This window comes from Pteropus medius, unplaced genomic scaffold (genome assembly GCF_902729225.1).
Source record: "Pteropus medius unplaced genomic scaffold, Ma_sr-lr_union100, whole genome shotgun sequence".
NCBI lineage: Eukaryota > Metazoa > Chordata > Mammalia > Chiroptera > Pteropodidae > Pteropus > Pteropus medius.
In genome coordinates, this window is record NW_024356249.1 from 15,712,367 (window position 1) to 15,724,544 (window position 12,178).

The 12,178-nt window shown below is 34.9% G+C and overlaps 1 protein-coding gene across 3 annotated transcripts in view; it reads right to left on the bottom strand.

Annotated features, from left to right (window-relative positions):
* Positions 1–12,178, bottom strand: part of CPED1 (cadherin like and PC-esterase domain containing 1) — a 255,487-nt gene that overhangs the window by 123,687 nt on the left and 119,622 nt on the right. For all 3 annotated transcript variants that reach the window (XM_039860843.1, XM_039860839.1, XM_039860840.1), the window contains 3 exons: positions 10,617–10,786; positions 6,843–6,913; positions 5,336–5,386 (listed from right to left, as the gene is read on the bottom strand). In XM_039860843.1, the coding sequence (XP_039716777.1) occupies positions 5,336–5,386; positions 6,843–6,913; positions 10,617–10,786 (292 nt within the window). The remainder of the gene's footprint in view (positions 1–5,335; positions 5,387–6,842; positions 6,914–10,616; positions 10,787–12,178) is intronic.

Below are 12,178 nucleotides of genomic sequence, written 5' to 3' on the forward strand. Positions count from 1 at the left end.
TACGTGAGATGAAATGAGTAATCATACTTTTAAGTAAGCTTTTAGCAAGATTTCAGTGCTTGTTTTTGGTTTCATTGGAAACTCCACCTCTGGCTTAAGTGCTGCATCCTAGGACCCCTGCTTGAAAGCTGATTTAGTCCTGACGTCATCTTCAACTGAATTATCAGTGTCACTGCCTACAAACACCTGTGTTTCCTTGGCATCCTTCCAAACCCAGTCTCAACTTGTCTCTTGCCAGCTTACCTTTGGCCTACGGAGAACCCAGCAGGCACTGTGGTACTGACAGTACCTTATTTGGCAAATATATAAGGAAAAACTGTTTAAAAATGTGGTTGCTATTAATGTATTTCTTTTAACCTCAGAATTTTATTGCCCTCTTTAGTTATGAGCATAACTCATATTAAATACGAGAACAGCCTAGACTCTAAAAGATAATCCCACTTGTTCTGAAGCATCATTAAATTATATTAAAAATCTTACACCCAGAAAGACTAGTTTTGAAAATGCAGGTTGGACTAGTTTTTATCACCATAAAAACATGAACAAGATTGAAGAACTTATCTTACATGTGAATATCTTCTACGTCATGTTACCTAGAAACTTAAAAAAAAAAATGAGATCATCTCATGTAGCCTCTTCATTTTATAAACGAGAAAAGAGAAGACTGAAGGGTGAAGTGGCTTTCCTGAGGCTGCATCAACCCAGAGCCTAACATACAGTAGACTCCTGACAAATGTTCATTCTAATCTGGCCCCTAGTTTTCCCACTAGACCTTTCCCACTACACACTAGACACCAGTCTCCTAAGACAATGAGTAGCATGTATCTTTCTAGGAATAGGATACTGAATGGAAATTGCAGGGAGGGAACAGCATAAGTAATATCGGTTATCTATTCTTGATTAGCAATACCTTTTTGAAAATGCTATTTTTCTTTAATTGGATGTATTCGTTGACTTTATTAAACCACATTATATAACTTCTCAGTCTATTCTAATTTTAATGAGTGTTGAAACATGAAAGAATTAAATTGCATTGTAGAAGATATAAATTAGACTTTATTAAATTAGAAAACTTTTGTTTATGATAAATTAGACCTTTGTCCATAATATTTTTCAGCTTTAATGTTTTACCAGAACAGATCTTTTTTTATTTGTGAAAGGCTAAATTTTCTAAGTGCATGTTTTAGCATCACTTATATGTTTTAAAGGGTTAAAAAAAAGTCAAAAAAACAAATCTGCTAAGTAGAACTCTTCTTTTTCTATTATATTATTATATGATATTAAGATAATTCATGAGCTTTGAGCAAAGAAACTGAAGACCCAGCATTGTGACAGCTCAGGCATTTAATAGCCCTGTGATCTTGGAAAAGTCAGTTAGAGTTTCTAAAATGATATATTTGCAAGACTGCTGGAATAATGCTGAGCAGACAGAGTAAAGAAAATTATTCTTAAATTTTAAAAACTATGATACTTAAAATGTAATACAAGTTTTTTCTTGATTATACTTATGTAAAACATTCATGAATTTTAAGAAAATATATTGAAACTTAGCTTAGAAACTCTAAATTATTATAAAGAAAATTAGACTCAAGTATTATCTATTACATCAGCAATCTGGCAGAAAAGGAATCACTGTAGGTGGTGAGAGTCCTAAAAATCAATATACAAAGCGGAGGAGCCAAGCTTTCCCACCTGAGCAGCCTCCAAGGTAAAGCCTTTGCACCCCTTGGAAGTCACTGACCTTAAACAAGCACACAAGCAAAACATTCCAGGTTCAAAAATACAAAATTTCTCTGATGATTAGGGATCTTGAGCATCTTTTCATATGTCTATTGGCCATCTATATTTCCTCTTTGGAGAAATACCTATTCAAGTCTTCTGCTCATTTTTTAACTGGATTGTTTTTCTGTTTTTGAGTTGTATAAATTCTTTATCAATAAATCAAAAAACAAGTGTTGGTGAAGATGCGGAGAAAACGGAATCCTGGTACACTGTTGGTGAGATTGCCAAATGGTACAGCAACTACGGAAAAAAGTTTGGAGGTTCCTCAAAAAATTAAAAATACAACTTCCTTTTGATCCAGCAACTGCACTTCTGGTATTTATCCAAAGAAAACCAAAACACTAATTCATAAAGATCTATGCACCCCTATGTACACTGCAGTGCTACTAACAATAACCAAGATATGGAAGCAACTTAAGTGCCCATCAATAGACAATTGAATAAAGATGTTACAGTACATATTACTCATCCATACAAAATGAAGTCTTACCATTAGCGACGACATGGATGAACCTAGAGGGTATTATACTGAGTGAAATAAGTCAAAGATAAATACCATGTGATTTCACTTATATGTGCAATCTAAGGAACAAAAAGAACAAACTAAATGAAAACAGACTCACATACACAGAGGACAAACTGGTTGACAAAGGGGAGGGGGTTTGGGAGAGCTGAGTGAAAAAGGTAAAGGTATGAAGAAGTACAAATTAATAGTTACAAAATAGTTACGAGGAACCAGTGCATAGCATGGGGAATATAGTCAACATTATTGTAATGGCTGTGTGTAGAGCCAGATGGGTGCTAATCAGGGGGATCACTTCATAAACCATATAAGTGTTTAAGAATTGTACTGTATACCTGAAACTAACATAAAACTTAAAAAAATGATCAGAAGAAGATGAAGGGAGTCAAATACATGGTGACAGGAGACTAGACTTCAGGTGGTGAGAACACAATAAAGTATAAAGATGTGTTATAAAGATGTACACATGAAATTTATATAATGTTATTAACCAATGTTACCCCAATGAACTCAATTAAATTTTTTTAAAATCAACAAATTTAAAGAGACACACACATACATATAATTAAAAATCTTATGCAAGGGGGAAAAATGGCATAGATAATAGAGGCTCTGTTCATACCTCTGGCAAGCAAATTAAAGTTGTGATGGAAATAAGGAACAGCAGCAAGGAAAAATCGCCTGAGATCTTGATGAACAAGCCATACAACTAGAGAGAAATCCAAGAAATCACCCTGCAATGGCAAAAGGTAGGACGGGACGAGGACGCGGGGCTTCCCGGTCCCGAGTGGATGAGTGAGACCGAGGCTGCAACAGCAGCAGACGCCTCTTAAAGGGGATGCGACCACAAGCAGGTTTTTACAGTGATGGACCTACTCACTCTGAGCACCAATGCTGATTTGGCTGTGTGCAGGGGGCACCAGGGACTTACAGGGAGACATTGTCAGAGTGAAGGCCGAGGCAAGATTCACTGGGTACAGAAGTGCCTACAGTATCCATTGTTCCCTGTTGAGTCCTCCCTACTCCCAGTGCTCAAACACAGCGCCACCATAGCTGAGACATCATCAGACTGGATAACAGAGGTTGTTCCACCCAGAGGATTCCTTGAAACTCCGCCTCCCCCAACTCGTGGCCCCACCCAAGCCACATCCAAGTATATCCTCAGCCAGTCAGGTGCTCCTTGCTCCGACTCACACTGGAGGCAGCCAGCCTCAGTTTCTGGTGTGGCCTTTTGAGGCAACTATAAGCACAGCATCTGTGGATTGCTTGCTGAATCTTAATAGGTGGCCCCGGAGGGGTAGAGGCTTGAGCTAAGTTTGGCCTGCAGCTGAACCCCTCTCAGGACTGTGCCACTGGACAGACACCTACTTCACAAATCCACACTATAAAGACTGGGAGACTTAGAGCTTTGCTTAGTACATAGAAACTGACACAGAAAGACAGCCAAAATGGGAAGACAAAGAAGCAGAAACCATATGAGAGGATAGAAAAGAGATCCAGATATAATGGAGTCAAGTAATCTAACAGATGCAGAGTTGAAAACACTGGTTATAAAGATGCCAATGTACTTTTGGGAAGTAAATGTAGATAAATTCAGTGAGAACTTCAACAAAGAGATAAAAAACATAAAAATGGAAATGGAAATTATAAAAAGAAACCAGTCAGAAATGAAGAACACTTTATTTGAGATGAGAAGTATATTAAGTGGAATAAACAAAGTGAATAAGAAGAGGATCAAATGCCCTAACTAGAAGACAGGAAAGCCAATCAGGACACTCAATCAGAATGGCAAGAAAAAAGATGCCAAGACTATAAAAGTAATTTAAGGAGGATATGGGACACTATTAAGCCTCCAAATATTCGTCTGATTGGCATAACTGAAGAAAATCAAGATGTTGAACAACTGTTGGAAGAAATAATTATGGAAAACTTCCCTAACCTGGTCAAACCCCAGGAAGCTCAGAGAATTCCAAAAATCAGAGATTCAAAGAGGCCCTCACCAAGACACATCATAATTAAAATGCCAAAGGTTAAATACAATGAAAGAATATTAAAAGTAGCAAGAGAAAAGCAGATAATTACCTACGAGGGAACACCTATAAGACTGGGAGCTGATTTCTCAAAAGAAATTATGCAGGACAGAAGGGCTTGGTAAAAAATATTTGACAGGTTGAAGACCTAGGATCTACAACCAAGAGTAATTTATCCAGCAAAGCTATCATTTAGAGTTGAAGGACAGATAAAGAGCTTGCCAGACAAAAATGAGCTAAAGGAATTTATCACCACCAAGCCAGTATTACAAGAAATGTTGGAGAGACTTCTTTAAGAAAAAAAAAAACATGTATCAAAAACAGGAATAAAGAATGGTAACAACTACATTCCTAACAATAAGTACCTCAAATGCAAAAGAATTAAGTGCTCCATTCAAAAGATAGAGTGGCTGCAAAGATAAGAAAACAAGACCTCTATATATGAAAAGGAAGGAGATGGAAAAAGATACTGCTTTGATGGACCTAGAAAGTATTTAAGTCAGAGAAAGATAAATACTATATGATTTCACTTATATGCAGAATATAAGGAATAAAAAAGAACAAATTAATCAAAAACAGATTCACAAATATAGTGGACAATTTGGTGTCAGAGAGGGAAGGAAGTTTGGGGGCTGAGAAGGTAAAAAGGTCTAAATAAGTACAAATTAGTAGTGATAGATGGTCACGGGGATGGGGAGCACGGCATAGGGAATGTAGTTAGCATTAATACGTTGGGTAGGTGGAAGGTCAAGGGAGGAAGGGAGCAATTGGGGGGATCGTTTTACAAACTATATAGATCTCTAACCAATGTACTGTATACTTGAAACTAAATTTTAAAAAATCTTATGCAAAAGTGATACATATTGACTCATTCAGAAATCTCATTTCTGAAAATTTACTTAAAATGCATTAGTCGTCTAAAAATACACAAATGATGATTTATTCAAAGCAGGGCTATGCCTGTTAATAATACTGCTGAAACACTTCCACTGGAACTCACCATTACTGCAATGCACTTCTTTGGTTTCATTTACAATCTGTGGAACCGCAACTAAAAAGAAAACCATGTAAATTTAAATTGAAAACTGTTAATCAAAATTAAAAAAATACATAGTAATCTCAAATAGCATAATCGAGTAACACATATTTTATTGTCTAACTTCATTACATCAGAAACTGCTTCTAAGCGAAACTGAAGATACAGTAAGACAAAAGAAGTTATTTGGTTCAAACATCAAAAGAATGATTATTTCAAATAGGAAAATGTTAAGGGAGAAAAACGAATGGTCTAAATGCCATTCACTACCTAAAGGTGATATCTCAAGATTCTTTCCAGTTCTATAGTTCTATGACTATAATTTCCCAAATTACCAGAATTACAGAAATTCCATCCAATTGGTTCAATTGATATTTACTCTAAATTTCTGAATTCAACCAAATATCTATCTAAAATACTCTTTAATAAATAATTATGGTATAAATGAGTGGATAAAAGCACTCAGGATCCTTAAATCATTCATTGCAAAGGGCAAAAAATGGTGAGAGAGAGAAAGACAGTCAGAATGTTAGTTCATCACCAGCTCTTCACTGGGCAAATCGATTAATTCTATTGAATCAGTGATTCTCAAACTTTAATGTGCCTGAGAACCATCTGAAGGGCTTGTTAAAACACAGAATGCTGGGCCTTGCATCACAGGTTCTGATTCAGTGGATCTGATTGTCCACGTTTCCCAGGTGAAACTAATGCTGCTGGTTTGGGAGCCACACACTGAGGACCACTGTACTCAATTAGACCTCAATTTGTAATAGGAAATTGATTTTTTTTTTAATGGTACTTTCTATTTTTTCTTTTTAAAATTAGAAATATTTTCTTACATCGTAAAGCTCAGCTATTCTTTAGAAAAAATTAGAAAAGAGATTAAAATCCAAGAAAGAAAAAAATTAGAAATTAGAGATAAAAGAGATAAAATGAAAATCACCATTAATTTTCCTTGATGTTCACGTTGCTTATAGCCTATTGTTTCATTTAACAATATATCATAAACATCTTTGATGTTATAAATATTCTTCTATAATATTAAAATGCCTTTATAGTATTTTATCGGATGGCTGTAGCTTAATTTATCTTATTCACTAGTATTGCAATAGTGGTGGTTTTTATTTTTTCATTTATTAATAATTTATGTAATTAAATTTTGCATACATTTTAAATTATTTCCTTTTGGTATAGAAGAATCATTTTAAAGGTTTTCTTATATGTCGGTAAATGGCCCTTTAAGAAAGGTTGTTCTAATTTATATATCTACCAGCAGCATGATAATTCTTATTTCTCTAGTTTCCCCAACTTTATTATCTTTAAGAAGAAAAATCTTTTCAAATCTGATGGAAACATCGTTTCCTTATTTAATTTTCATTTCTGATTGCTAACAAAAGTAAACAATTTTTATATATTTTTCACCCATGCGGTACTCATTTTCATGATGAACTAAGTGGGACTATCCTTTTACCGTTTTTATGTTCAGTTGCGTTAAATGGCACTTGCGGTTTTTCAAAGTTCCCATCCTCTGCGAAAGAATTCCTGCAAATGCAAAGCCAAATGACTCTGGATCAATGAAATGAGCAAAATTCATGGAAATTACATCTAACACACTATCTTTTTTTATATGTGGGCACAGTTATTTTGATGAACACAAAGAAACACTTTCTGGATTTCATTTCTCAAAACTGGCAATCTCGCCTCAAGTGAGGTGGGTGGAAATCTCATCATCTCTAATCAGCAGAAGCACATTTGAAGAAAACCAGGGCAAAAAGCCACTCTTCAGTCCAAAAGTAAGCAATCTCTGATAGCCCGGGTCCAACAGAAGGGATTCGGGAACACACATTCTAACTGGAATCTGTTTGGCTAAAGTAACAGTCTTGAAGCAAAAAGCCTTGGAAACTCTGAGGAACAGACTGAGAAGAACATACTTATAATCTAAGAAATTTAAGTGTACCAGGCAAAAGGCTTGCCAAGGCTTCTATCCTTGAACTCTGATTAACTGTAGTGAATGGTAAGAGTTATGTCTTGGTGTGTTTCCCTCATATTTCTCTTGTATAACTAAATGCTTGGCCACATTGCCTTTTAAATCCTCAAATTTGGGACCAAAATAATCTAGATTGCAGACAGAAAAATTGTTTGTCCTGATAACAGAGAACATTGGGCAGGATGTGACTTGACTTTCCTGGGCTGTTGTGAATCTTTGTTTCTACTCCAGCAAAACAGAGATAATAGTATTGGCCTAGCTTCATAGGGATGCCATAAGAATTAAATCTAATGCTCTGTGCTTCATTACATCTTATAAATATTTTTGTCCCAGGTATGTGCTGGGCACTGTGGTAGAGAAGAAATGAATAAGCTATATTCAATTCCTTCAAAATATAAGCATCAGATGGGAAATTAAGAAGAATCACAGAATTACAAATATTGCTAATGCCGGGAAGTGTGATAGTTTTATTGCAGTTTTATTTGTGTGTGTGTGTGTGTGTGTGTGTGTGTGTGTGTGTGTGTGTGTATAAAGATGTAATTAAGAGTAAAAAATAATAATATAGTTGACCCTTAAATAATATGTGGGTGAGGAGCAGAGACCCCCGCACAGTTGAAAACCTATGTATGATTTTTAACTCCCAGGAAACTTAACTACAGTCGGCCTTTAGGATTCAACCAACCGCTGATTGAAAACAGCATTTTCTATCTGCAGCTGGGAATCTGCAGTTAGGAATCCGCTGTTGGAAATGGGAAAATACTGTTTTCTATACATGGAAGGTTGAATCTGCAGATGAGAAACTCAAGGATACTAATAGCTGAGTAATAGTGTATTTATTGAAAAATATCCACTGGAAGTGATGCCATGCAGTTCAAACCAGTATTGTTCAAGGGTCAACTGTTCTTCCCTCCTCCCAAGGAATGAAAAAATAGATAAAATAAGCATGGAGTGAGAGATGTTTAATTGAAGTTTCACTAGATATCAGGCCAAATTTACAAAACAAAACAAAACACTGAAATTATGTGAAGCAAAAACTCTAAGTGAAGCTCATAAAAGATACAACCCTTAAATATACATAAACTGAATTTTGGAAATGTTACTGTCTTAATGGAAGGAGATGCTCTCTATGTTAAGGCATCTTGCATGATTTCTTGTTTAATTTTGTGAATTATCTTTTGAAAATGTGGGTTTTCATGAAAAGCATTGAAAGCGAAGTACACTTGCAACTTTATTTCCCGGAACGTGAAAATTAGCAGAGGGTGCACAAACAATGATTTTAAGATTTTCATTCTGTTCAGATTTGTACTAACTCTGTTGAGACCTCTGGATTCTGGTATATTTGCCTTTTCATGTTTCTATACCATCCAAAGATCACTTCAGCATGAACAATGGGTGAAATATTTTATTTCTTGTATAAGAAAAGCAAGACAAGTTTGAAAGATTTATTGAAGTTATCACTGAGACAAGTAAACTTCAGATCTTTATCACGAAGCAATTAGGTAAATTGCTCTTAGAACATTTTAAGAAAGAATTCTCAATTCTAATTATTTTCAATTTTACCTGTGAGCATATGGATATTTAATTATCACCCATGTATTACATGGAGGATGCCTATCACACACATTTTCCAGATGAGGAAACAGGTGCTGAGAAGATGGGTCATTTACTCAAGCCACACAGCTAATAGAAATAGAGGTGACCTTCTCCTTCATGCAGTCAGAGAGATCGTTCATTATTGCCCTTATCTTCACAATGGTCACCTCCAGTTTTTGTTTCTATAGAAAAAGCCAGTTTCACATACGTATACTACTTGTGGGGATTAATGACTCATCCTCCCTTTTAAGTAAAGATTATCTGCTTATAGCAACAAGGTGAAGAGAGATAAAGTCAGAAAAGCAACAGTTAGAGAAGGTGATAGTTATGTCTGTGCTCCTGGGACTCAGAATCCAGAGGTCCCAACAGAGTTAGTACAAATCTGAACAGAATGAAAATCTTAAAATCATTGTTTGTGCACCCTCTGCTAATTTTCACGTTCCGGGAAATAAAGTTGCAAGTGTACTTCGCTTTCAATGCTTTTCATGAAAACCCACATTTTCAAAAGATAATTCACAAAATTAAACAAGAAATCATGCATCGTGTCATTTCTTTCTGCGTCAGGAAATAGTGAAAGCAGTTCTATAGGAAATCTTTTTCCCCTGCAATTCAAAAATACAAATAATCATATATTTGAAGAATTCTTAAGACATCTCCCAGGGATAAGAATTCACTTTAGCTGCCACAGCTTTATGAAGCTGGCCTTATTCCCTCAGAAGTTGTAGGCCTGATGTAAGATTTTATTTGTTTGAAAATTAGGTTTTAAATAATATGGCTCAATGTCCCTTTGTTTGTTCCTTGCACTCACTGAAATAATCCCAAACTGTCTCATTTGTCATTATCAGAAAGAAATGACATGCAAGTCAATAGAACAGAAGCCATTCCTAAGGGTGACTGCAAGAGACAAATGACTATAGCATGGCCATTGAGTCTTTTCATCTCCCTAGGAGGTTTAGGTTTATCTCTGTTTTCCTGGCAATAGCAAAGTCAAATATTCCCTTGATTCTGCCATATAAGAGAGAAGCAGACTTAGCTAAAGCCTTCGGCACTGCCCTTTTCACCAACAGGAGGTATCAATATGTTCACCTGGCCTGTCCTCCCTCTCATTCCTTCATCATTACCTCTCATTAGAATGAAAGTGGAGATGGGAGGCCAAGAAATTTTTCTCTAGCTGTTTCCCTCTGAGATTCAATCCTTTTTTTTTTTAAGTTCTCTTATGGCAGAGACAGACATATTTAGTAGGTTTTGCTCAGAGAAAAGTCATGCCTCAAAAACTTTCTAAAAAATTGCTCATACCGACTTGGGCTCCATTCTGACTGATGGTTCATAAAACAAATCTCACCTAATTCTTTCTGTCTGATGCTCCCATAATTCAAAGATATATGTCATAGAGTGAAACTAGATTGAAACTTAATTTTAAGCATTGCTTTTTAGTGGAGTCAAGTCCTGTTGGTTTGAAAAACTGTTGGATATATTTTTGTTAGTGTTTGAAGACCACTGGAATCATTATGGTTTCAATGTTTTTAAGAAGCTTATTTTCCAGAGCATGAATTTTGGACACACTTGTTTTTGTTGCTTTCTTTAATGTAGGCAAAGCCTTTTGAAATCAATCTTTAGACTAGAGATTTTTTTGGATTGCACAATTCAAATTTGTGGCTGTCTTACCATTCCAGTGGATGTAGCTGTGCCTTTTTATTCAAGAGCTGAAATTGCTCAAACACATTTAAAAGAGACCAGTATCGGTTCAGGACTGAACCAGGTTTTCCTGTAGGATTTGCTGTGTCATAATATTCACTCATCAAAGATTGAATCCCAGGAGTAATTGATGGGAAGAGCTGAGAACAAATATTCAAAGACAGAATATCAGAAAAAGTGGACAATAAATTAAAATATAGTATTCCTAGGAAAAGCTTTATATTTATTCAGATACTTTAAAAATCAGACACTTATTAAAAATCCAATTTCTGTACCATTATTTAATTTTCTATGCAGCTGTGAAGGTAAATACCATTTTTAATAAGGTACTAATTTTGTTGATGATCATATTTTCAAATGGGGTGATTTTTGTTCTCTTTTCATTGACTATAAATGGATTTCTCCTACCTATAGATACCTGAAAACAGCTGAAAACAGAGTGAGTCAGGCAGTGGGAAAAATGACGAGAAATACCCTTGGGTTATAAGTGAATTTCATCAACGTGAGAGATATTAATCTTGCCAAATAATATCTATGGTTATTCTTTCAACTCTGAGAGTCAGGAAATTGGAGTTTGCCCTTTCTCCTGCAAAATAACTTCAGTTCGTGTGCCATGAGATGTTCTCAACATTCACAATATCTTGAATTACGAATTTCCAAAGAACGAGGTCAGATCTCTTTGATTATCTTCGTTTAGTATTGAGTCAAACTGTCATGTAATACTTACTATATTTCAATTAATTAAAATGATAATCTATTCATTAAATTATCTCTGGGGCAATAAGCTTACTTTGAACCCTCCAAAATATGGGGCTAACTTGTAAAAACAAGTGTCAAACATTCATTAATTAACTTCGTAAATTAGTTATAACTCATACAAGTAGCATACAGATACATAGAGGTTTTTTTAAGTAAAAAGTAAATATTGGATCCAAACACATTAATAATAGATTATCAATGGGGTTTTTAAATGCTATTTTAAGATATTTTGTATAAACATTTAAGAGGAATGTGCAAATTCATTTGATTCTATCTATGTAAGTGGCAGAACTAGAAACAAAGCAAGTACTGAGAATGTACATTTAGGTATAAATTATCCTTTGATATTGACCCATAAATGAACAACCCAACCCCCCCAAAAATACATAGAAAAAAAATAAATGCCATGTTTTTAAAGTCTGAAACCCCTAAATGTTAAAACTATTTACATTTTTTCTTTCTTTACATTTCCTTTGTTTGCTATAGAGTTACAACAAATCAAGATTTAGGTAGTTTTCTAAAATATTGTTGCTATATTTAGTAATATTTGATTTTATACAAACAAAAAGTGCATAATAAGGAGAAAGAAATTTTGGTTACATGTAAATATTCCAAAGCTAAAAGCAAAACTTCTTTAGAAATATTTGAACATTTTCTCCATAAAAATTGTCAAATCTTGGCAGCTATACTAACCCCATATTCTTTTACCTTTAATAAGTCACATGTTATTTGCAAACTCTTAAAGAATACGGATTCTGTTCATTTTAATTAGG